This window comes from Phalacrocorax aristotelis, chromosome 23, assembly GCF_949628215.1.
Source record: "Phalacrocorax aristotelis chromosome 23, bGulAri2.1, whole genome shotgun sequence".
Taxonomy (NCBI): domain Eukaryota; kingdom Metazoa; phylum Chordata; class Aves; order Suliformes; family Phalacrocoracidae; genus Phalacrocorax; species Phalacrocorax aristotelis.
In genome coordinates this window covers 1,253,666-1,279,587 of record NC_134298.1, presented here as the reverse complement: position 1 = coordinate 1,279,587, position 25,922 = coordinate 1,253,666, and the positions used below count along the sequence as shown (strand labels likewise).

The 25,922-nt window shown below is 54.5% G+C and overlaps 1 protein-coding gene and 1 pseudogene across 1 annotated transcript; both read right to left on the bottom strand.

Annotated features, from left to right (window-relative positions):
* Positions 1-19,271: 19,271 nt before the first annotated feature.
* Positions 19,272-20,607, bottom strand: LOC142067842 (olfactory receptor 6F1-like; annotated as a pseudogene).
* Positions 20,608-24,058: 3,451 nt separating this feature from the next.
* LOC142067843 (feather keratin Cos1-1/Cos1-3/Cos2-1-like) lies at positions 24,059-25,005 on the bottom strand. Its single transcript, XM_075116817.1, has 2 exons — positions 24,928-25,005; positions 24,059-24,559 (listed from the first exon to the last, which is right to left on the bottom strand). Exons 1-2 carry the CDS (start codon positions 25,003-25,005, stop codon positions 24,245-24,247), a joined length of 393 nt encoding a protein of 130 aa, XP_074972918.1. The 3' UTR covers positions 24,059-24,244.
* Between the last annotated feature and the right edge of the window lie 917 nt (positions 25,006-25,922).

Sequence of the window (25,922 nt, the reverse complement as noted above, 5' to 3'; positions counted from 1 at the left end):
TTAATCAAAGTGTCCCAGCTAATGACGCAGGCTGTGTTTTGATTTCCTGCAGTGCTACCTTTTAATTTTAACCTTTCTACCATGCTGCTTCATTCATGGAGTGCTGGGATGATGAGCCCAAGGATTTCCAGGACAGAAACACATGAGTGTGGGCAGCAGATGCAAACCAAGTGCCAGAGGGTTCCTGTGCAGGCAAACAATGTGAGGCCGAGTCACTCTGGTGGGGTGCCTTGTGTCCCTGTTTGCTAGGAGGGGCTCAGCTGCTTCTAGCCCTGCAGTCCTCAGCCCCACACTCCCAGGCTCCCATCCATTGGGTCATGTCACACCCTTCTCGCTCCCTCCCTCCCTTCTCTCCTCCCTACCTCTTCCCTCCCTGGCCCCAACACACCCACGAGTCCATTTCTCCACACTCACCTCGCAAAGGCCTCAGGCTCTGGGCTGCGCAGAGGCACCCGGAGGGAGGCTCTCATCCTGGTCTTTGCTATCCCCATGAAGTCGGGGGACACTCGTTCCAGCCCCTGAGCTCTGGGACTGGGATGCCTACCACCTCCAGATGCCATGGCCGCTCAGCTGTCCCAGGCTAAGAACGTAGCCGTGCAGACTCAGCCCTGGTGCAGACTCTCCAGGTGGGCTTCCACTTTCTCCTCTGTCATGGTTTCAGCTGGGACAGAGTTAATTTTCTTCACTCTAGCTGGTATAGTGCTGTGCTTTGAAATTAGCAGGGAAAAAAAATCCTGTTGAGATAACACACAGATGTTTAGGCTGTTGCTGGGTAGCGCTTATACTAGTCAAGGACATGTCCAGCCTCCCATGCTCTGCTGGGTGCACAAGAAGCTGGGAGGGGAGGGGGCACAGCTAAGAGAGCGGATTCAAACTGACCAAAGGGATATTCCATACCATGTAACGTCATGCCCAGTATGCTACCTGGGAGGGGCTGGCCGGGGGAGGGAGGGAGCAATCGCGGTTCGGGGACGGGCAGCGTCGGTCGGCGGGTGGTGAGCGGCTGTATCGTTCGTGTTTCTGCGTTTTTTTTCTGTTTTCCCTTTCCTTCCTTTTCCCTTTTATTATATTAACATTATTGTCATTATTATCATAATCATTTATCATCATCATTTTATTGTAATCATTAAACTGTGCTTATCTCAACCCACAAGTTCTTTTGCTCGTCCGATTCTCTTCCCCATCCCACAGGGGTGGGGGGGGGGATGTGAGCGAGCGGCTGCGTGGTGTTCAGTTGCCAGCTGAGGCTGAACCACGACATCCTCCTCTGCTGACGGAGGGGTTTTAGCCTTTTCCCACCTCTTCTTCTTTTGGACCTGCCTCCTGGGCTGGGCTGGAAGAAGGAGAGGGTCCAGTTCCCACGTGTCAGCACTCCTGCTTCCTAGCAAACACGACTGCAAGCACAGGGGCTGTTTCCCAGATAACATCCAGCACAGATGGTGCAGCAGCCCTGGGCAAACCTGGACATTCACCGCAACTCGCCCCCATGGGATGTCTGAGCCAGCCCAGAGTTTCACAACAAGTTTTGGTTGGACTCTTGTTCTCACCTCTTGACATCACCAGTGAATGGAAGGAATTGCACAGCCACGGACACGCAGATGCACGTCAAAAAATGCTCACACCCACACACACAGGGTGCACACACGTGCCCATCCCCAGGGTCACAAAGGTGTTTGTGGTCACAAGCATGCATGTACGCAAATGCACATGGGCGCTTGTACACATATAAGAGTGGAAGCACACCTGTGTACCTGCACAAACACAAACACCTGCACTGAGAACCATGACTGTGGGAGTGATAATCTCCCAATCAACCCTGAACTTGCGCAGGACTTGCTGCTCCAGCTAGATCCCTATGACTTGACAGGGCCTGATGGGCTTCGTCCGAGGGTATTTAAAAAGCTGGCTGATGTCATAGCAAGAACTCTCTCACTGATTTTTGTTCTTGGAAACCTGGGGAGGTCCCAGCTGACTGGAAGCTGGCAAGTGTTGTCCCAGTCTTCAAGAAAGGCAACAGGGAAGACCCCGGCAACGATAAGGCCCATCAGTCTCACTTCTCTGCCTGGCAAATTTATGGAGAAGGTTATTCTGGGAATTACTGAAAAACACTGCAAAGACAACGCAGTCATTGGTCCCAGCCAGCATGGGTTCACGAGGGGAAAGTAAGATGTAAGAAAGATGTAAGCTTTTTGGATTTCAGTAAAGCTTTTGATACTGTCTCTCACAGTCTCCTCCTGGACAAACTGTCCAGCATAGAGCTGGATAAACACGTAATGCAGTGGGTGAGCAACTGGCTGACAGGTTGGGCTCACAGGGTCATAGTAAATGGGGTTACATCGGGCTGGTGGCCAGTCACTAGCGGGGTTCTGCAGGGATCCATCTTGTGGCCGGTACTCTTTAGTCTCTTCATTAATGACTTGGATGCAGGACTGGAAGGAATGCCAATTAAGTTTGCTGATGACTCAAAAATGGGAGGAGCTGTTGACACTCTCAAGGGCAGAAAACACACGTGAATGAACCCCCAGTTACACTGGAACCCCTGCGCCTGCACACACATTCACCCCAATACTTGCCATCACGTGAGAGTTCACACATGCTTATATGCACTTGCACACTCATACTTGCAGGCAGATATATATGCAAGCTCGTGTACAAACACAGATATATATGTGCTCGTCTGCAGACACAGATGCCCGTACACCGACACGCACAGGCACACTGACAACACACACACACTTACTTGCTCACCTGCAAAAATGTGCATGTGTACAAACATATGCACATGCACACACTGAAGTGCACTTGGTCACACACACACGCACTGGCAGACACTCACCCTCACGGGTGCATTTGCAAATGAACGTACCAATGCGAGCACACAGGCACAAATGCACCCACAGGCACAGACGGATGCCCAGGCACACGAGCAAGCCAAGCCTCCGCACACACTCTCAGAACCAGGGCTCCGCTGGCCAGCTCTCTGCCTCTGTGCCCCTGACAACTTTAAGCAAGTCCTTGAAAGCTCAGTGCTATGAAGGTAAATAGGCACCAGCCATCCCTGGTGGATTTAAGGACAGCAGAGGGCTTTGGGGCCTTTGTGGGTTCGACAAAAGCTGTTCAATTGATTGTGATTTCACTACAGGAGGAGAGAAGGTGCATTGGGGTCCAAGCTGCAGGGCCTTTTTTGAAATTCAGCCCGTTCACCTCCAAAGTCCATGTATGAGAGACAAAAATCAAAGCTAGAGACCATCCCCATTGCTGCAGCTCCGGGCGTTCTCCACTTTGCAAGCCTTGCAAGCTCCAGCCCATCCCTGGTGATGCGTTGTGTATTACTTATTTTGTCCCAGAGACAGGGTGAAAGCTTGGGTACGCCTTGTAGAGACATGTTTGCCAAGACCATGTCTCAGAGGTAGTCAGAAGGAGAAGTGCAGGGCTGCCCAAGGGCTTGAAGGGCTGAGGTCTGCTAAAGACAAGAGCCATCCCCTGACTGGACAGTTCTTTGTCCAGCTGGTTCCCAGGAAGCCTGCATGGCTCGAGCAGCTCACTCAGCTGTTCAAAGTCCATGTTCTTGGGCTTCAGAAGCAGAGAGGGAAACCTGGTGTCTGCAATGGCAGAGGTCCCTGTCTTGAACTGGCAATGGATCCCTTCTCCAGGCTTTCCTTGGAGGGGTTTCCAGACAGCACCTCAGTGGTGGTGTCCTGAAGCCCAGGGCAGCACTAGCAGCTAGGGGTTGTCCATTTGGGTACTTGAAGGGTTGGATGGAGCCTGTCTGCAAAGCAGAGGGCAACAACATGCGGTGTGTTGTGGTTAGGCTGTGTCTGTGCCTCCCCAGCCTCTCTGCCAGTGAGGAAAGCTCTTGGGACATATATGGGTGTGACTTTTTCAGCCAAGTCCAAGCCCAGGCACTTGGGACACAGGAGTGGATACTCAGCAGAAGTAGCCTACCTGCCTGAATTGCTCCTCTGCTTCCCTCAGTATCCACGGATGGTAGTCGCTGGAGGGAAAGGCTCTTGGCAGGCGACGTGAGAGCTCCTGTGATTGATTCCCTGGTGAAATTAGCACAAGGAAGGAAAAAAACCCTTTCTTGCATTGCATCTAGGAACTGCCTGAACCTGGAGCCTGCAATATCAGACTGTTCAGGTACGTGGATCAGACTTTGGTAGCTTATAGGAAGTGGGGCTCGTGGGAGAGATTCCAGCAGAAGCCCCCAAGGCAGTCAGGGGAGCTTGAGGACATGACACACTGAGACAGGAGAACAAGGCTCAAGGCAGACCTTATGGGTGTCTACAGTTATGTGCTGTGAGGGTGAGGAAAAGATGGAGCCAGGCTCTTCCCAAAGGTGCACAGTGGTAGGACGAGAGGCAACAGGCACAATTTGGAACCTGGGAAATACCATTTAGATATTAGAAGCTCCCTTTATTTTAAATATTTTTTTGACCCTGAAAATTGTCAAGTACTGGAATGCACTGTCCACAGATGTTGTGCAGGCTCCGGCCTTGGAAAATTTCAAGACTTGACAGAGACAGCCCTGACCAGCCTCATCTAATGAGACCAGCTCTGAGGCGGGACTTGGAATGGGTGATTTGCAGAGGTCTTGTCCAACCTACACTATGCTATGGAAAGAGTAAAAGTAGTGTGGCAGGTTTGTTTCTTAAAGGCTAGGAGTAAGGAGAGGACAAATGCAGATTCCACTGGTTCTGAGGAAACTGAGAGTGGAAGGGTTATGGCCAAGTGGAAGGACTGCTTGCCTGGGTTTGAGTGTGGGTTTTTCCCCACAACAAGCGTTTCAGAAGCCGTTTTATGAGATGGGATGGGCAGTGTGGCAGGAAACTTCCTTTGTTGGTTCCTGAGATAGCTTTTGGAGATAGAGGGAGAAAGGCCACCGTGCTGGGGGTGCTGAGTGGGGCAGTTGGTGTCTGGAGGGTTTGGGTGCATTGACCATTGTGTTTGTGAGAGCTGCAGCCTTGGGGTGTGCTGACAGGAGCTTGGGGCTAGACACCGTGCAGGAGCCAGGAGAGGCCACCCCAGCCAAGGCTTGAGGATGGAGAGAGAGAAGACGCAGGCATCAGGGAAGGAGAGACTGCCAAGATGTTTCACAGGAGGATGTGTCAGAGCGGTTGGTCACCAGGCACAGGCCTATCCCCTTTATACCCTTCACCTAAGGAATGGTAAAGCAGAGAGACACCTTCCAAACAATCCCCACCTACTAAGTCTCCAGTTTTGATGCTCTGCCCTTGTACCAGCAGAGGAACGGCCAAGCCCCACAGAATATCTCGTATGAGGCAGTAGCTGGCTCCAAGCACAGTGGCCGTCTCACCACATCGCTGAACACCACGGGGAAATACAGCCTTCTGTGGCTGGAGGAAGTTGAGGTCTCTGACAGTGCCTTGTCCATCTGTGCTGTGCGTGACACGGTGGTGCAGGGAGCTTCCTTGGCTGTGCAACAAGCCAGGGGAGGGAGGGGAGGGGGTGTGTCTGTGCAAGGCTGAACTCAAGGGAAAGGACCCTCAGCACTATTTCCTCAGTGCAGCCAGAGATCTGCAGGCCATGATCTTGCAGGAGGGTCCCCTGTCAGTGGCCTGAGAGGATGGAGGAAGTGGTGAAAGTGCCTCAGGTTCCCTTGACTCCACCATGGGTTACCTGGTCATTCTGCACAAAGGCTCTGGCGAGGTGATGCGCAATGAAGGACGTTGGGGCTCTTTGTGCAGTGCTTCCTTGCTGCTCCTCTTTGCTTTCTGCATTTTCCTGCTGCATGCTGCTTCTTCAGGGTTTCCTGCAGGCCTGTCTCCTAGAATGCCTGCTCCAGGGTGTGTCCCTCAAGAGGTCAGAGTTCAAAGATGGAAAACATAAATTATGTGCCATGCGGCAATCATCCTTCCTGGGATTAGCTATGATTACAACAATTTTGGAAAAGACTCAGAACTACCCTGTGGACCCTCCAGTTGCTGCGTGGCCATGTGCTGGGATCCGGAGGACCTGCTGTCCCCAGCGCACTCTGCCCACCCTTGGAACCCTCCCCATGCCATACCTCGCGGCCTTCCCCCAGCCCCGCCTCATTTCTTCTGCAGTGGGAGCAGGCTGTACAGCTCGATCCAAGATCTCAGTGGGGGAGCAGACCACCAGGCAGAGGTGGGCAACAGGCCCTGCCAGGAGAAGGGCTGGCCTTGGGGAAAGCTGCCTCGTGGCTGGGGGAAGGCCAGGCATGACAGAGCAGCAGTGGGAGGTTGGGCACTGGCTGCTGCCCTTGGGGTACCCTGTGTGGTGGGATCTGGGGGTGTGTGAGGGGCATGAGGGCCCTGGTGTGTGGCCTGGCCAGGCTGATTTCATCATCAGCCTGAGAGGCACCTCAGCCCTGTGAAGGCAACTGTCTGGGAGGTGGAGGTTGTATAGGATGTATAGGATGTATAGGTAGAATTCCCCTCTTTACAGGCTTGTCATCTGCTGACCTCTCAGAGCCTCCAGCAGCACTGGGCTCCTCACTGGGGGATAGCAGTGGTCAGTTTCCCTCCTGCAGGACATGATCCGAGGCCAAGGGGCCATATCTGAGCAGAGATGCCAGAATGCAAGGCTTGATCTCCACTGGCTGTGGAGGATCTGAGTATGTCATCCTCAGCTCCAAGAGACAGTGACTGGAAGGACCCCACTGCCATCTGTCCCACCCTCCCATTCTGCTGGGAAGGATGAAGAGTCCACTTGTGCCCTCACCTTCTCCCCCTGCCAACAAAGGCAATGCCTTCCATCCTTGGCAACACGAGACAACATCCACCAAGGAAAGGATTATGTGGAGGCAGAGGCTGGGATGCAGAAAACTTTAATGACCCTGAAGGGGAAATGGGTTCAATTCTAGAGGATGCTGCCAGTGCAGGGAGAGCACCAGCGGCTGCTGAAAGTCTGTTCCCATTGCCCATGGTGAAGATTCCGCAGGGCATCCATCTGCCTGTCCCACAGAGGGAGAGGGGTCAGCAGATGCCCCAGGTTGGCTCTGGGAGTTTTAGCTCAGAAGACAAGAAAAAGATGGGAGGGAGTGGAAGGCAGGAGATTTAGAGTGTGGCCATGTTTGAGAGGGCTCCAGCTGCCCTCCTTTTGGGTGGGAGCACTGGACGTTCAGCCTCTCTGAAATCAATGGCCAGGAGCTCTGTCCTCAGTTTAGCAAGAGCTTTTGGGTTCTGGGCAATCCTTGTCCAGGCTGTCACCCGTGGCTTTAGCAGGGAGGGCACCTTCTGCCACAGTAGCGGCTGGTAATGCAGGAGAGGTCAAAGCCCCCGGAGGAGATGGGCACTCCATCACAGCTCAGGATGCTGCCAACAGCAGCGGAGGTGGACGAGCCCACCACGGTGCTCTGTGGGAAGGAGCTGAGGATGGGGCCGGGCAGGGTCACCACCACAGCCGGGGGCTCAATGACGACAGTGGAGTTCTGGCACTGCCTGACACAGGGCTCATTGCAGCTGTTGGCCAGCGGGGTCGGGCCGCAGGGCCGGCATGGCAGGCACTGGCTATAGCAGGACATGTCTCTGGTCCAGAGATGCACCTGAGAGATAGACCAGAGAAGAATCAAAGCACAGGTACATGTGAGGAGCAGTCTGGCATGAGTCCATCACCAAAGTCAAAGGCACCTGCTGAGCCAGGAGGTAGGAACTGGGCAGTGAGGCAAAAGGGTTTCTTGGCCTTATGCAGACATGGTACTGCACAGTGTTGCCAGGGCCAACGAGGCTGCTGCCTGCCTCTTAAAAGAAAAGCCCCCTCTACCAAGTTCCAGACACTCTCTGAGTCAGACCACCACCGTTCTTCCCCATCTCAAGCAGCACCGCGACCCAGCATAGGATGGAGGAGCACACATCTGCATACACAGAAAAAGCACCTGAGGAAAGGGCTTCAGACTCACCTGCTTTCCAAGGAGAAGGAGGCAAGAGAAGTGGATGAGAGAGCGAGGAGTTGGGCTGCCTTTTATGGTGGCCCTGACCTGCTCCAGGCCCAGACGTAGCTTCTACGGAAGTGCCAATTTTCTAAGGTGTTCATGATGGACGGAAAACCTCCCAGGTAATGACATGGTCTGGGTGGTTGTTTTCCCAAAGCTGCCTTTTCATTTCCCGGCTTATGCCATGCCCCTTCCCTCACGGAGGCTTCTTCTGAGTGCTGGGATCGAGAGGCCCCAGGATTTCCGGGGCAGGAATGCCACAGTGCTGGTGGAAGAACCAGCTCAAGTGCCGGATGGGTGCAGCGCGGGCAAATGCTGCTGGCCTGGGGTGCACTAGTGGGGTTGCCTGTGGCTGTATTGACTAGAAGGGGCCCAGCTGCTCCCAGCCCTGCAATCTTTGGCTGGTCACCCCAGGGCTTTTCGGTGTGAGGATATGCCATGTCTTTCTTTTTCCCTCATTCCCTCCCTCCCTCCCTCCCCCGCCCCTCCCAACTTGCTCTGATGATCACCTGTGGTCAGCACTGGGTCAGAACTCTCCAACAAAGTAAGAGAGAGCTGTGTTTTGATCAGACTTTCCACCTGGCTGTTGTGATTGTGAAAGCCTTTGGGAGTGGGGTATGCAGAATCACAGGAACACAGAATCACAGAATGTTAGGGGTTGGCAGGGACCTCTGGAGATCATCTTGTCCAACCCCCTTTCTTGAGCAAGCACACCCAGAGCAGGGGGCACAGGAGCACATCCAGGCAGGGGTATTGAATGTCTCCAGAGAAGGAGGATCCACCATGTCTCTGGGCAGCCTGTTCTACTGCTCATCACCCTCACAGGAAAGGAGGTTTTTTTCTCATATTTAAGTGGAACTTCCCGTGTTCCAGCCTGTGCCCATTGCCCCTTGTCCTGTCATTGGGCACTACTGAAAAGAGTCCAGTCCCATCGTTCCGACACCCACCCTTTCAATATTTATAAGTATTGATGAGATTCCCCCCCCTCAGTCTTCTCTTCTCCAGGCTGAACAAACACAAGCCTCTCAGCCTTTCCTCATAAGGGTGATCCTCCACTCCCCTGATCAACTTGGTAGCTCATCCCAGGTGGCACATGGTCCTGTTTGTCCTTACCTTTTCCATGTATCTCGTCACTCGGATGGGAATGGCCTCATCTTTTTCACTGCAGGGAGTGATCAGTCCCTGAGGATCCTGACGTATTTCTTCCTCGGCAAGGTCTCCTTCTTGGAGATCCACAACACCCTCACCATTGTCCCCAAAACACTGGAGATTCTCCTTGTCAGTAGGACAACCGTCTGTGTTTCCTGCTGCCTGGCACAGTTATTTCCCCGGTTATTCCTGAGTACCACTGAGTTTCTGACCTTCTCAGTGATGTCCTTCGACTGCTACATTGCCATCCCCAAACAGCTGTATTACACGACAAAGATCCTCTGCTTCTTTCTATGCTTGTGAGCATGGCTACCGAGTTTTGTGGTCATCATCTCCCAGGTGTCTCTGCTGCTGCTGCAGTGTCTTCTCTGCTCCAGGAACAACACTGACCATTTCTACTGTGATGCTGGGCTCTGCTGAGCCTGGCCTGAGGTGACACAATGCTCATTGAGACCCTTGGCTTTCTGGTGCCCATCCCCAACATTCAAAGCAGCACTCTGATTTTCAAGTTGGTTTTCTTCATCTGTATCATCCTTGCAATTCTCCATATATTCCCTTGTCTTTCAGCCATCAGAAGGCATTATCTGCTCGTACATCTGTCACGGTTCAGCCCCAGCCGGCAACTAACCACCACGCAGCTGCTCGCTCAGTCCCCCGCACCCTTGTGGGACGTGGAAGAGAATCAGAAGAGGAAAAGCAAAAAAAAAAAAAAAAAAAAAATCAAGTTGTGGTTTGAGGTAAGAACAGTTTAATAATTAAAATAAAACAATAATGATAATAATAATGATTATGATAACAACAGTAATGATAATATAATAAAAAGGAAAAGGGAAAAAGGGAAAAAATCAAAACCACAAACAATATAATCACTCACCACCTGCCAACCGATGCTGCCCGTCCCTGAGCCGCAACGGCTGCCTCCCTCCCATGGCCAGCCCCTCCCAGATAACATACTGGCCATGATGTTACGTGATATGGAATAGCCCTTTGGCCAGTTTGAATCTGCTCTCTCAGCTGTGCCCCCTCCCCTCACAGCTTCTTGTGCACCCGGCAGAGCAGGGGAAGCTGGAAAAGTCCTTGACTAGTACAAGCACTACCCAGCAACAACCAAAACATCAGTGTGTTATCAACATTATTTTCACACTAAGTCCCAAGCACAGCACTGTACCAGCTACAGTGAAGAAAACTAACTCTGTCCCACATAAAAACATGACAATGACCATAATTCCCTCCTGATGGACGATATTGACATGGGGATTTCTGTTCTTCCGCTCGTATGCTTTTGTCACAACATCTGATTTTACATGAAGGAATTACAATATGAGATTTCAGTGGCTGCCAGGTGACATTTCCACTGATCACAAGGCATGAAATTTACATGGAAAAATATCCTCTACCCCCAGAATGGCAGCCAATTCCTCAGAACAAACTCTCTGGGGGGACCAATGAAGCAGTCAAGAGCTTTGAGGCTCACATGCAGCTTTCATGGGAAGTGCACCCGGTACCCTCATCCTTGCTGATCTTCACATTCTCCTGCCTGCTCTGTATCAGAGCAATTTGATCTCCCTCAGAAATACATCATTTCACCATCCCCATTTCTGTGCTGACTACCCTCAGCTCCCACAGGCTTACCTCCATTCTCCAGCCTCAACATACTCAGTGGCATGGGCGAATTTCCCCTCTGCTGATGCTCATGCCTGCCAGGCATGGCCCCATGATCGGTGGGGGAGAGGAGAGGAAGGTGGAGTAGCAGCTGTGGGCCATCCTAAAGGCTGTTCCCTGCTTTACCACTCCTCTCATTCTGCAAAGCCAATCATCTTCGGGAGCCCCACACCCACCTCCTGCCAACCCAGCACAGCTCTGGCCATAGCAAGACAAATGCCCTTCCTCAGGGGGCTCATGGGGCTTCTGAGCCCTCAGGGCCTCCTGCCTTGCTGGGCATTTGTGGGCAGAGACACAGCAGGGCAAGGCCTGATGGTCACCGGCAGCAAAGCAGCCAGAAATGTCTTCCTCAGGACCAAGGGATGGTGCCCAAAAGTGGAGCCACTGCGGCATGTCCCAACCTCCCAATCCTCTCTGAAGGAACAAGGGTGTCCTTGTGCCCTCACCCCTTTCCACCACAGAACAACACCCCTCTGCTTTGGCAGCTTGGAGAGTGTCCACAGAGGGAAGGACCACATGGAGGCCAGGCTTGAATGTGGCACAACTTTAATGAGTCCAGAGAGGGAAGCAAAGTCACTCTGAGTGGAGGACAGCGATGCAGGGAGCCCCAGAGGCAGCCGAGAGTGTGCGGTCGCTGGCCATGGAGAAGTCCCTTCACAAAGTCTTTCTGCCTGCCCCATAGACGGAGAGGAGACAGATGGTCCCCACCAGGCTGGCTTTTGTGGGCCCTTGCTGCCAAGGGGAACCAAAGCCAACAAAGTAAAGGGAGGCAAAGGCAAGGTCACTGAGATGTGCTGAAAACACAATCCAGGAGAGCAATTCTCTGCCCAGCACCATATTCTGAGTTCCTCAGGCTGTCTCCCTGGGGCTTTCCCAGCATCTTTAGCAGGGAGGGCACCTTCTGCCACAGTAGCGGCTGGTAATGCAGGAGAGGTCAAAGCCCCCGGAGGAGATGGGCACTCCATCACAGCTCAGGATGCTGCCAACAGCAGCGGAGGTGGACGAGCCCACCACGGTGCTCTGTGGGAAGGAGCTGAGGATGGGGCCGGGCAGGGTCACCACCACAGCCGGGGGCTCAATGACGACAGTGGAGTTCTGGCACTGCCTGACACAGGGCTCATTGCAGCTGTTGGCCAGCGGGGTCGGGCCGCAGGGCCGGCATGGCAGGCACTGGCTGTAGCAGGACATGTCTCTGGGCTGGAGGTGCACCTGGCAGACAAGGCAGGGAGGAAGCAGAGCACAAGGATGGGTGAGGTGCAGCTTATTTCCCTGTCACAAAAGAGGCAAGGTACTACTGTGCGAGGACCTGAAAGCGGTGCCAGAAACCACACAGTATTCCTTCCCCTACAAATGACAGCCTTGCCCACGGACACCCTCTCCTAACTTGTAAACCAATGCCCCCTCTGACATGTCCCAGCCTCTCTCTAGCAGGCTTCCTCCCCACTTCTCTCTCCCGTGGCATGATGCTCCAAAGCCTGAGCACAGGCCAGAGCCAGTAGCAGCTCAAGTGTCCATCAAGGAGAGATTTCACTTTGGAAGAGGAGAAGAAGGGGCTCAGGACTCACCTGTTCCCAAGGAGAAGGAGGCAAGAGAAGTGGATGAGAGAGCGGGGACTTGCTCTGGCTTTTATACCTGCCCTTCATTGCCGCAGGAACACAGGCACCCTTTGCAGAGGTAACAATCTCCTGACAAGCTCATCTTCAATGCAGACTGTCACAGCTAATGATATGGGCTATGCTGTGATTTCCAACACTGCTGCCTTTTCATTGCCAGGTATAGAGCATGCCCATTCCCCACTGAAGGTTTCTTGTGAGTGCTGGGATGAAAGGCCCCAGAATTTCTAGGGCAGGAATGCAGCAGTGCTGGTAGAAGTCAAGTCACAGCCGCTTTGCCTAGACACAACTTCTAGGCAGTGTGCTGGGACTGCAGAGAGGCAGCCGAGGCAGGCTCTCAGCCTCCTCACTGCCATGCGCAGGAAATCAGTGGCTGGTGTTGCCAGCCCCTGAGCTCGGAGGCAGCTCTGGGAAGCTGGTCCATCTCCTGGCTCAGGGCCCTGCAGCTCCCCCAGGCCGTGCCTGGCGCTGTGCGGGGTTATTGTTGCGGGGGAGTCCTTGCTCACCAGGAGGACGGGGAGAGTCCATTTCCCAGGAGAGAAACCTCTGCCCGTGCAGAGCCACTGAGCGCTGCGGGGCCGGGCGAGACCCCGAGCGGCGCCGGCGCAGGGCGCAGCCCCGGGGCGGAGCTGGCGGCGGCGGAGGGGACGAGGAGAGAAGAGGAGGGGGAGAGGAGGCGGCGCGGCCGGAGCAGAGAGCCGGGGCTGGCGGGGCGCAGCGAGGCGCGGGCGGCGGAGCGGCGGGATGCGGCGGTGCCGGGGCGCAGGGCTGGCGGGGCTGGCCGCCGTGCTCCTGGGTGCGCGGGGCTGGCGGCGGTGGGTGGGGGCCGGGGCGGTGCCCGGACTCTTCCCCAGGGGGCTCAGAGCCAACTCTTCCTTCTCCTCCTTGAGCGTGTCTTTCCCCCTCCCTGCCTCTCTGCCATCCGGCGTTCCTCTTTCCTGTTCTTTTTATTCTCCTGATTTCTTCTTCATTTCTGTCAGTAACGGCTGCCTGCACGTACGCCTGCATTTCCCTGTACATTCAGCAGCTACCGTTGCCCTGAGGGTAGCCCTCTGTCCTTCACTCTCACACCCACTCTCCCTGCTCTTCCTCTCTCCATCCATCTATCCATGCCCCTGACGTTTATCTAATATCTGCATGCATGAATTTCAAATTCCCTCCCAGCCTTCTCCTGTCGCACCACACACCCACGCCAGGATCGCTCTCCATCTCTGCTCATAGGTGCATGTCCCGATCTGTTCCTGTCCTGTCTCGCTGCCATTCTTCCTGATGCTTCTCTCCTAAAAGAGCCATCGGAGCTGGGCGATCTTTGACAACCCTTGTCCTTTCCTTCTCTTTTCTTGGCAGTGGCTGCTGGCAGAGCCCAGGTGCAGCAGGAGCCGTCGGCAGAGACCACCGAGGACACCGGCATCAACATCACCTGCTCACACCCCAACATACAGACCAACGACGCTATCTCCTGGTACCGTCAGCTCCCGGGCCGAGCCCCCGCATTCATCGCGCTCGCTGTAAAAGGGGCCAAAGAGCTGCGGGACCCCGCGGGGCGGCTGTGGGTGGCCCCAGACCGCCGGTCCAGCGTCCTGCGGCTCGCCCGGCCCCGGCGCGGGGACGCGGCGGTGTATTACTGCGCCGTGGGAGACACGGGGAGAGGAGCCGGGGCTGCGGCCGGGCACGAACCGGCGCGGGCGGGGCCGGGCGTGTGGGGCGGGGGCGGGGGGACGGCCCCGGGCGGGCCCGCCAGGGGGCGCTGCCGCTCCGCCCGCCCGGCCCCGCCCGGCCCCGCCCGGCCCCGCCCGGCCCCGCCCGGCCCCGCCCGGCCCCGCCCGGCCCCGGGGCGCTTCCCCCGAGCGACCGGCCCCGGTAGCGGCACCGGCCCCCGCCCTCCCACCGCGACGCAGACAGGAATCCCCCGCGACAGCGGCGGCGCCAGCGGCAGCGGGGCAGGGAGCGCGAGCGGAGCGGTGGCGGTGTCCGGCCGTGCCCGGGAAGGAGCGATTGCAGCCGCCGGCCCCGCCGGCTCCCGGCGAGGAGCAGCGCCTTGCTGCTCGGCACCGGCAGGCGGGCAGCAGAGACCCTCCTGCCGCAGGGACCGGGCGCTGCTGCTGCTCAGCGAGCAGGGCTGGGCATCTCTTTCGCCCCACTAACATAGCCAGGCCCTCTTAGAACACCAAGGCCCAAATGATTAAGTGCTAACACAAGCCACTGCTTTGAAACCACAAGCAGAAGTGGTTTTTACTGGTGACTTTGTCAAACTCTGGGCTCAGATACACACTTCCTAACTCGGCCCTCCAGCTCCACAGTCCACTTCCCAGCCACTCCTGCTGCTGGTCGAAAGGCATCCTGTAGATGCAGCAGTTCTACCTCAGCATCAATATGAGAAGGAGATCCCGATTGTCAGAGACACCTTCACGTGGATCCCGCGGTTGCCGGTGTTTGGGGCATAGAGCTTGTTGCACAGGACTCCCCTTAACCTCAGACCGAGCGCCACAAAGCGATGAGCTAGGTTGCCCTACGGGGCTGAAGGTCTGAGGCGAGTGAGAGCTGGAAGGAGGCCTCTGGGCATGGGGTGCTGGGCCCAGCCAGTCCCCAGTGAGGCCTGTGTGGCTGTAGGAGCTGGCAGAGCTGGCAAGTCCATGCTCAGAGGCTTCAGAGGCAGAGAGGAAAGGTACAGCCCTCTTCCCTGCCTCAGCCGGGGAATGTTGTGGCAGCTAGAGCTGTATTACAAAGGAACTCCTGGCAGGTTTGCAGTCACTGGAGAGCAGAGGGCAGCCCACTGTCATTCTGCCATGGCCTCAACTGAAGAGCAGCACCCTGAAGTGCCCGTGGGAGCAAGGTTGGAATGGGGGCTGCTCTGCTAATAACCTGCTTCGTGCAGTCCCTGCCAACTCTGTGAGCAAAGGGGCCTGGGTGAGAAGGGGCAGAGGAGCCCTGCTCCCGGCAGCCAACAGCAGAAGATATGAAATCAAGTGACCGTTTTGCTTGCCTGGGTATTGTGGTTCTGGGGCCCAAGGCAGGACAAGCTGCTGGAGGTTGTGGGTAGGTGAAGGGACAAAGAGGGACTGCCTGTACAACAGGGAGCTGTGTGCCGCGTCCTCCCCCTGCCAGAGTGAGGGAGTTTGTCTGTCCCTGTGCAGCTGGTTTCTGCAGCAGATGCACTTTACAGAGATGTTGCTCTTGGAGTGCCTTCTCTATGGGCAGAGGAGAGGGGAGAGAGTGTGCCAGCCCTGGGGCCAGGCACTTCAGTGTGTGCCAGGTCCTCTCTCCATCCAGGCACGCCCAGGGACAGGGTGGACACGGGTGGGCACAGGGGTGCCTTCTCCATCTCCTGCAGAGCTGGGTGCAGGCCTGTGCAGCTGGCTAGGTGGTTGATGTCAGACATTCACAAGGGATGCCTGTCCCTTTGACGTGAGCCGGTTACCTCGCTAGAGAGCCTTTTTGTGGTAGAGGCTGGGGGACAGACCCAAAGAGGCCTGCCTGGAGCAGCAGGGAGGGAGTTCTGCTCCACCCTCTGGGCTGTGGTTTGGAGGCCTCTTTGATCTGGCAGAGGCAGAAGAAGAGGTAGGGTTGCAAGCATCAGAACCCTCATGCTGGCAGGTCCCTAGGCACCCCATGAAGGGAGAGTGTGACATGGTCCTCATTTTCCTGGCAGCCCTGGTGGAACTGGCAGACTTTGGTGAGATGCAACTTTCAAGCTGGGGAGAATGAGGCCAGAGTTTGTGCAGCTAGTGGTGGAAGGAGGAGATGTGAGTCCTGGCTCCGTGGGGGATCTGTGAGTGTTTCTGTAGGGAGAGTAGGGGCTGCAGATGGCTACAGCAAATAACCTGGGAGATGTCAGAAGTAATGGGCATCAGAGGAGCAATAAAAGCTCCCCAGAAATTCGCAGGCACTCAGCATTCCTGAGTGTGCTGCTAACACAGATGAAGCCTGAAGGAAAGAAAGATGCTAGGGAATGGAGCAATGCGGCGTATAGGAGCTTCTCTCCTAGGTGTATTGGATACAATGCTACCAATGTCTGTAGGGGTGGTCGTAAACCTTGGGCAACACATGGAGCAGGCTAACTCAATGCAAGAAGAGCTGAAATGCCATACAAGGACAGGGCAAGGGCAGAGGATGCGCTGTGTCATATGGAGGAACTCTTCGAGCAAGATGATGTGGTGAGAGGTGGGAGAGGAACAGCTGATGTCTTCTGCTGCGGAAGGAGAGACCAGTAGCTAACATAGGTCAGGGGCAGATGTGGGGAGAATGAGTGGACTGAAAGACCAGTGAGTATGGCTGAAAAGCAGGCTGATCTGGGGTGTGAGGAGCGGCAAGAACCTGCAGAAAGCAGTGTGCAGGGCCAACCAGCTCAGCCTTTCAGAGGCTTGGAGAAGTGATATGGAAACTGGGGACAGTGAGCAGGCTGACGAAGTGATAGACAGAAAGGTACACAGGCAAGCAAAGCTGAAAACTCTTTCTGGCTTCACAGGTCATGCCCAAAGGGACACTGTGCTCCAGTTCCCAGCAAAAATGACCATCCAGGAGGGACACAATGCAACTCTGCACTGCAACTTCTCCACCAGCTATTCCAATCCTTACATCTTCTGGTACCAGCAGCGCCAGACCCAGTCCCCTCAGGTGCTGCTGCGGCTGGACAAATGGAAACCTGAGGTGCATTCAGGGAGGTTCTCCTCCAAGCTGTCTGCAGAGGACTCCCAGGTGTCTCTGGATGTGCAGGGTGCCGAGCTCCAGGACAGCGCTGCCTATTTCTGTGCACTGAGCCCACACTGGTGCCCACAGCTTGCAGCGCTGCACAGAAACGTGGTGGGGTGCTCTGAGGAGTGGTTCCCTCCCTGCCACTGCTTGCATGCAGCCCTGAGCTCAGCCTGCCCAGCAATGGCACCTGGGGGCTGTGGTGAGGCTGGGCCTCTGCCTCCCCAGCCTGTGCACCTGCAAAGCACATGCCAGCCTGGATTTTACAGCTGTGTCTAGATCCAGGGTCTTTGATGATGAAAATGGACAAAGAAACCTGACCTGGGGCAGACCCATTGGAGGCTACACCATAAACAAACCAAACCAGGCTTGGGAATGCCCTCTGCTTAAAATAGCTGGTACATTGCAGTGAGTACCCAGGGCAGGTAACGTGTCAGCTTGTCTTCTTGTTCCCCTTCCCTGTGCCTCCACTGATGGCCACAGCTGGAGAATGAAGCATGTGGCAGGAGTCACAACTGCTCTCAGGCTTTTGCCCCGTGGCCATAGTAGCCCAAGGAGAGAAGGGCCTTTCCTTGCCCTGCACCTGGCTGTCAGCAAGTGAAAAAGACACATCAGCCAGGTGCTGGACAAGATTCTCTGTTCAAACCCTTCCTGCACTAATCCACTGCCAGCAAGTGGTCCCAATCCTTTTCTTCAAATGTTTCTTCTCCTTCTCAGGGAAATCACCAGTGCTTAGCTGGGAAGAAACCCTATGTCCCTGAATCCATGCTGGTTTCTCTGTCCAATGGATGGGAACCACATGTCTGTAAATCTTGTTTCTTCCCACAGGTGACAGGAATGTTGCTGGGGACCTATTCTCAGGTAATCCTACCCCAGCACTGCATGGGGAAGCTCAGCTGGAGGGTGCTGACTTTCCAGCTGGATCCTACCCTCTGAATTGGAGTCTGTTGCTCATGAAGCATGATCCCCTTCACCTGAGAAAGCCTAGGGTACTTGGTTGTTGTCCCACTGCTGTTCCAGGATGGCCTGCCTTCCCAGGCGATGTGGGTCTGATCCACCAGCCCTGTTGGAGGCTTTGCATGCCCCTATTTACCTCAGAGGGCTCTAGGCAGCGTTGATGGGGAATGGCCGGCAGCCCTCAGTGGCTTGCACCCCACTGTGCCTCGGGTCCCTTGGACATTTCAGGTCCTGCTTTTGGTTGCTCTCTGAGGCTGCAGAGGGCTTCAACACTCCACTGACACAATTCTCCCCCAAAAGCAAGGAATGACAAACAGTGAGGGCTACTCAAGGGTGGAGACAGGCTCAGGCTCTTTCTCCATCCCCAGTGGGCTGTCCCAGGGATTTTCCCAAATGCCATTGGGAAAGAGAGCCCAGCTGACAAGGGTGGGCATCAGCTTGTCCTTGGGCACTGGTGCCTGGGCCTGGCTGCAGGTCTAAGAGCCAAGTGCCCAGGACAGGTGGACACAGGAGAATCGCCTCCCGAAGCACCACTGCTTGCAGAAGGGAGGATTAGAATTTCGGTCTGGACTCAATCATCTCACCTGGAGAGCTCTACACTCAGGCAAAACTGATGCCACACTGTTCATCAAGGTGTGCCTGGCACGTTGATGCCTCCTCCTTATGGTCATGTGGACCCCCTTTGCTGTCAGTGAGCAGGAAGAAGAGCTTTGAGAGTGTGATTCATCTCTTCTGAAATGACACTCATAGGAAGGGGAAAAGCAAGTGCCCCTTGGAAGTGCTAACATCCTCCCAGTAAGCGTAGAGAGAGTCTTGCTACCCAGCCGGCATTTCACAGCTCTGCAGTTTGGGGACTTTGCCAATCTCATTGAAGTGATTCCACAACAAAGCCCAAAATGTGAGGAAGGACGGACTGTTACAGCCCAGTGTGGGGGTGTAGATGTGGAATTGCCCAGACTCATTTAGTGTGAGGCATAGTGATTTGGATGTTTTGCATTAGAGATGTACAAGTCCATTCAGATACTGGATAGAGGGAAGGAAGGGGAGTGCATATTTTGTTGACTGTCTTATGCTAGGAATACTGGCGCTAGGTAGCGATGCCAGACATTGCCAGATTTTATCTTGAACCAGGGCATGATTCTGCCAAACAGCCATGAGGATGGGGCATAGATGCATCCAGAAAACGTGGGACTAAATGGAGAAATACATGTCCATTTCCTAAAGCAGTGAGCCAGCTGCTGGGACTTCTTTAGGGGATTGATATGAATCCCTGACAAAATGAAGGACTTGGGAAACTGGAATACAAACCTGTGTGAGGACCACTCCTCCAGGGTTCTGTTGCACTGTGTCTGGATGGGGTTTGTGACCCTTTCCAAGCACTGGTCTTTAGAGCACTGTGAGGCCTTCTGAATTTACCCAGGAGTGAACAGAGGGAGGTGGGAGCATCAGAACCGAGGCTCAGCCCAGCCTAAGATGGCTGTAAGGTGAGTGAGATGAGCTCACTGTGGGATTGGTGGCTTCTCCCTCCCTGTGATGCTCAGGCGCACTTACACCTCCGTGAGGACCTTCTGCAGGGCAGAAGCTGTGGGAGGGAGCGGGTGAATCTGTTTGCTTCCACTGAGGCTCTTTGAGAAGCCACTTCACTTCTTCTGGAAAGCCCACCCCAGAGCTTGCTTCACTTCTTTCTTCCTGAGTGTGTAAATGAAGGGGTTCAACAAGGAGTTAAGGCTGTGTTAAAGGTAATCGCAAGTTTGTTCAGGTCCAGGAGTTCTCAGCCGATGGCTTGACATACAGAACAGGGTGGAGCCGTACCAGATCATGATGACACGGAGATGGGCAGAGCAAATGGAAAAGCCTTTTTCTGGCCATGGGCTGACTGGATTCTCAGCATGGAAGGGGTGACGTACATGTAGGACAGAAGGGTGAGCACACAGGAGGCCACCACAATAATTACGGAGACAAGGAAGGTCACTAGCTCCATGGGCCATATGTCACTGCAGGAGAGGGCAAGGCAGGAATCTATATTGCAGAGGAAATGATTGATGACATCTGGAGCACCTAGCGTTAGTCTGGATGTCAGAAAGGTCAGCAGCGAGATGGCCAGAAAGCCTCCCAGCCAGGAGCTGAGTGCCAGCCGAGCAGAGAGGACACTGCTCATGACAGAGCTGTATCTCAAGGGGCAGGACATGGCTGAGTGGTGGTCATAGGCCATGACAGAGAGGAGAAAACACTCAGTGGATCCTAGGGAGAGAAGAAAGAACAACTGGAGGATGCTGACACTGGAGGAGATGGTCTCGCTAGTCCCCAGCATGCCTCCTATGGCTGTGGGAGCAACACCCATAGCGTACCACATCTCCAGAAAGGAGAGATTACGGAGGAAGAAGTACACCGAGGTAGGGAGGTTGCTGTTCTTCCACATGAGGGCTATGGTGGATGCCTTGCCTCTTACTGTCAGGGAGTACGTCAGTGCAAATACCACCACAGGGGAGACCTGGGAATGCCACCTGCCTGGGAAACCAAGAAGGACAAATTCTTTCTTCCACACTTGTCCCATTTGCCATGTGCCCCCCAAGCACCGAGGTTCATCTGCAGAGCCAGGAAAGTTTCTGTGTGAGTCTGCATGCCTGTGCTGGTCCTTCAGATGCTACTAGTAGTGCAACAAAGCCATCATCCCTGACAAAGTAGTTGGTGCAGAGCACAGGGAAACAGCACGTACGCTAAGTTAAAATCGATGGGGAAACCCTTTGCTGCAGAAACACATTTGGACACTTAGATCTGACCCTGAAGGTCAGGCCTACACCATCAAATGACCATGGGGAATTATTTCTTAGATCGAGCGCGGGCATTTCCTTCAGATGATGTGGAATGCAATTGCTTCCATGAGATGAAAATCCCACTTAGGAAACTGTGGAGAGCAGGCTGAGGGTCTCCAGCTACCTGAAAGGCTGTTGCAGAGGAAGGGAAGAACATCCCTGCACTCTTCAAGGCAGGAAATACGGAGTTGCAGTCTCAGTAAATGAGACCAAGGGAACAGAAAAACCATCATGACAACGTGGCGCTGGAAGAGATTTTCTGACCTCTTCAGTTGATCACAGGGGCTTCCAACTGAGATGGCAGCAGCACAGGGCAGCAGACTAGCATGACAGTCATTACACAAGGACTCGTGGTCTTGTCTGTTTGCTCTCTTCCACGTCTCAGCACAGGAAGCTTTTGGAAATAGCTCCATTATCTCCACTGACATCTGCTTCTCAGCATGTCTATGAAGGGTAAGACGCACCTCTTTGTAATTCTGCCATCTCAGAGTCGGGGGAAGGACTTCTGCTGACCAAGTTGAAAGATGTATGATGAAATACTCTTATTGCAGCTCCTCAGCTTACCCCCCTTCTTTGGGTGGAGAAAAGACAGTTGCGAGAGAGAAATGGCTCAGCCTGCCTCGTATACAGGCCTAAAAGCCCTCTAGAAGTGCCAGGTTGTTTCTGAGGACTCAGGCAGGAGTCCAGCGAGCGGCTCCGATGGATAAGTCGGACATCTCAACTTGGGAAGAGGTATCCATGCCTCAGTGATTGAAGGCAAAAGTCTCTGAGCTGAATCCCCTCCAAGGCAGCTCTGCTGAGAAGCCAGCTGAACCGAGGGGTCTCATCCAAGCCCTCCCTGCAGACAAGGGGGGATTCTTCATCAGCTCTCTAGGGGAGAATCGGTTTCATCCTCAGCTGGGTGTCTAAGACAGGTGGAGCTGCATCACCACCTGAAGGATCCCTTTCCCTCCTTTCTTCTTCTTTAGGCATTTACATACCAGGAATTTCATGTGGCTCAAGAGCAGAGGAAATCCTCCTTAATCCCCTTAAATATGCAAGGCATTGGAAGTCTATGCTACATGTCTTGGGTGGGCTTCACTCACCAGGTGCTCAGCCAATGGAAATGATCCAACAACTTCTCTTCGTGCACCATCCTCCACATGAAGCCATGGACCCCTTGGCTGAGGGAGAACATTGGGAAGAAGTTGATTTACTGGAGGATGGATGCCAGACTAGACAGCTGGCGTAAACAGCACACACACTCGCACACACACAAGTCTTGACCTCTAGGCACCTAGAGTTAGTTGAGAAGCCTCACAACCAAAGAGAGGCTGTCTACACTGTCCAGGGTCACCACACAGGTGTTAGACTTGACAGAGTCATCTTCTGCAAGTCCTGTGCCCAAGGCTTCAACGTGGTTGAGGGGAGACTGATCTGCACTTGGTGTGAAGGGCATACGCAGCTAATGAGAGTAACGTGCCCATCTTGAGCCCACTCACCCACACTAAAGCTTTCTCCCTGCCATCTGTCTGTCCTCGAGTACCTTGGACATGGATATGGGGTTTAACCGTGGGATGGGGGTGCTTGGAAGGCTAAGTAGATGTGGGCTTATTGCTCAGTGAGGAAGGGGACCTGGTGACAAATGACGGGGAAAAGGCTCACGTACTCAATGCCTGTTTGTCCTCAGTGTTTAGTGCTACGGCTTCTCCTCAGGCCTACCACATCCCTCAGTCCCCCGCAGACTCTGTGGGAGCGACGCAGCAGCCACAGTAGAAGAAGAAAGAGCTAAGGAGCTCTTCCCACCATTGGGACATACACAAGTTCATGGGACTGCTTGGGATGCATCCGAGGGTGTTCAAGGAGCTGACTGGGCAGTCACTTCTCAGTCCCTGGGATGAACATGAAGCAAATACTCTCAGAAGCCTTTTCTCAACTCACGAAAGGCAGAAAGAGGGTTGGGAGCAGGTCACATGAGACAACTGAGGGCAAAATATTCTTCACCAACCCCATTGCTTTCTATGAGGAGGTGACTGGCATTGCGGGGAAGGGGAGGGCCACTGGCTGTGGTGTACCTTGACTCTAGCAATACCTTTGATCTGCCCTCAGGGGTGCACACTCATGCACACCTATACGCACACAGAGGTATGCACACTCACAGGCATGCACACACGCAAATATGTGTGAGGTCAGACTCCTGCTTAGATATGAAAAACAAATCCCACCAAATGATCAATGTATTGGGTAGAGTCCTACCACTGTAAGCACTTCTACAAGGAGTCTGCAAATGTGCATCCAGAGCCAACTCCTTATATACACCGGCAGCAGCACCAATCCTATGAGTGCTGCATGAGGCACCTCAGCCTGGCTTTGGGTCCATCCTCCAGCACCAGCTCTGCTGCCCAAAGGTGGCCACTGAGCATTCACATTCCAGGATTGCTACAGGACAGTGCTGCGCCTGGTTCTTGTCTCAACACCGTCACCAAGGGAAACTGCACTGCCTTTCAGGGACCCTTCTGTCTCTGGCTTTCCTGCTGCCAGCCACTTTAACCCTTTCTGCATTTGGGACATTTTCCCTGCGTGGCAGATCGTTCCTTGGTCACAGGTTACCACTGCTGAGCAGTTACAATCTGAATTTCCCCTGCAGTGTGCGCACAAATTCACACACACGAGCACAACCTGTCTGGGTCAAGACAGACTCCCCTCAGGCTACAGACACTGAGACATCAGAAGTGATGTAGTAGTGAACCTGTATCTAGGCTCCCTTTGAGCTAAATACCCTCTCTTCAAAAGGCAGAGAAATGCCCTTCCTCAGGGGGCTCATGGGGCTTCTGAGCCCTCAGGGCCTCCTGCCTTGCTGGGCATTTGTGGGCAGAGACACAGCAGGGCAAGGCCTGATGGTCACCGGCAGCAAAGCAGCCAGAAATGTCTTCCTCAGGACCAAGGGATGGTGCCCAAAAGTGGAGCCACTGCGGCATGTCCCAACCTCCCAATCCTCTCTGAAGGAACAAGGGTGTCCTTGTGCCCTCACCCCTTTCCACCACAGAACAACACCCCTCTGCTTTGGCAGCTTGGAGAGTGTCCACAGAGGGAAGGACCACATGGAGGCCAGGCTTGAATGCGGCACAACTTTAATGAGTCCAGAGAGGGAAGCAAAGTCACTCTGAGTGGAGGACAGCGATGCAGGGAGCCCCAGAGGCAGCTGAGAGTGTGCGGTCGCTGGCCATGGAGAAGTCCCTTCACAAAGTCTTTCTGCCTGCCCCATAGACGGAGAGGAGACAGATGGTCCCCACCAGGCTGGCCTTTGTGGGCCCTTGCTGCCAAGGGGAACCAAAGCCAACAAAGTAAAGGGAGGCAAAGGCAAGGTCGCTGAGATGTGCTGAAAACACAATCCAGGAGAGCAATTCTCTGCCCAGCACCATATTCTGAGTTCCTCAGGCTGTCTCCCTGGGGCTTTCCCAGCATCTTTAGCAGGGAGGGCACCTTCTGCCACAGTAGCGGCTGGTAATGCAGGAGAGGTCAAAGCCCCCGGAGGAGATGGGCACTCCATCACAGCTCAGGATGCTGCCAACAGCAGCGGAGGTGGACGAGCCCACCACGGTGCTCTGTGGGAAGGAGCTGAGGATGGGGCCGGGCAGGGTCACCACCACAGCTGGGGGCTCAATGACGACAGTGGAGTTCTGGCACTGCCTGACACAGGGCTCATTGCAGCTGTTGGCCAGCGGGGTCGGGCCGCAGGGCCGGCATGGCAGGCACTGGCTGTAGCAGGACATGTCTCTGGGCTGGAGGTGCACCTGGCAGACAAGGCAGGGAGGAAGCAGAGCACAAGGATGGGTGAGGTGCAGCTTATTTCCCTGTCACAAAAGAGGCAAGGTACTACTGTGCGAGGACCTGAAAGCTGTGCCAAAAACCACACAGTATTCCTTCCCCTACAAATGACAGCCTTGCCCACGGACGCCCTCTCCTAACTTGTAAACCAATGCCCCCTCTGACATGTCCCAGCGTCCCTCTAGCAGGCTTCCTCCCCACTTCTCTCTCCCGTGGCATGATGCTCCAAAGCCTGAGCACAGGCCAGAGCCAGTAGCAGCTCAAGTGTCCATCAAGGAGAGATTTCACTTTGGAAGAGGAGAAGAAGGGGCTCAGGACTCACCTGTTCCCAAGGAGAAGGAGGCAAGAGAAGTGGATGAGAGAGCGGGGACTTGCTCTGGCTTTTATACCTGCCCTTCATTGCCGCAGGAACACAGGCACCCTTTGCAGAGGTAACAATTTCCTGACAAGCTCATCTTCAATGCAGACTGTCACAGCTAATGATATGGGCTGTGCTGTGATTTCCAACACTGCTGCCTTTTCATTGCCAGGTATAGAGCATGCCCATTCCCCATTGAAGACTTCTTGTGAGTGCTGGGATGAAAGGCCCCAGAATTTCTAGGGCAGGAATGCAGCAGTGCTGGCAGAACTCAGTTCAAGTGCTGGACGGGTCGAGAGCAGGCAAGTGAAGTCAGCCTGGGTCACTCTGGTGGGGCTGTTTGAAGCACTGTTCTTAGGAAGAATTTCCAGCATTCCTCAGCTGGACACTCAAGGGTTCCTGTGCATGAGGATGTACCCTGTCCTTCTCTTTCCCTCCTGCATCAGCTCACCTCAATGGTCACTTTTTGTTACCCTCCCAGGTGTGTGGCTTGTTCTGCTTGGTTTTGACCCCATCCGGCGTAACAGCACCCTCAGGAAAAATTTCTGGCCCATTTTGACTAGTCCCCACTCTGTGCAGCCTGGGAGTGCACAAACAATGCCATGGGCATTCCCAGGGCCTCGTCCTGCCCCAGAATGCTCTACCATTGCTGCAGTTGTCCCCACGTGTTCTCACCAGAGGCCATGGTTGCATCTCTGCCTACCTGTCTCCTTGTCTTCGTGTGCAGCTGTGTTGTATAAACACATGTCAGAGCTCAACTCCGCGCACGATTCCACACCCATGTGCATGAATATGCATGTGTGTGTCCTTGTGTGTCAACCATCAGGAGGGAATATGCTGCTCGCAGCGGAGACACTCTCCACTGCTCTCTCCACTAGCACCACAGAGCAGCTGGTTCCCAGGGTCAGAAGGACCCTGAGTGCATTTCAACAGCGATGGCACCTGCCAACCATGGGCTG

Excerpts from the sequence above, each read along its gene's own strand:
- LOC142067843 (XM_075116817.1), bottom strand. The coding sequence starts at position 25,005 with ATGAAGGGCAGGTATAAAAGCCAGAGCAAGTCCCCGCTCTCTCATCCA. Across the intron at positions 24,560-24,927 it reads CTCCTTCTCCTTGGGAACAG|CCCAGAGACATGTCCTGCTA; the intron begins GTGAGTCCTGAG and ends GTGCACCTCCAG.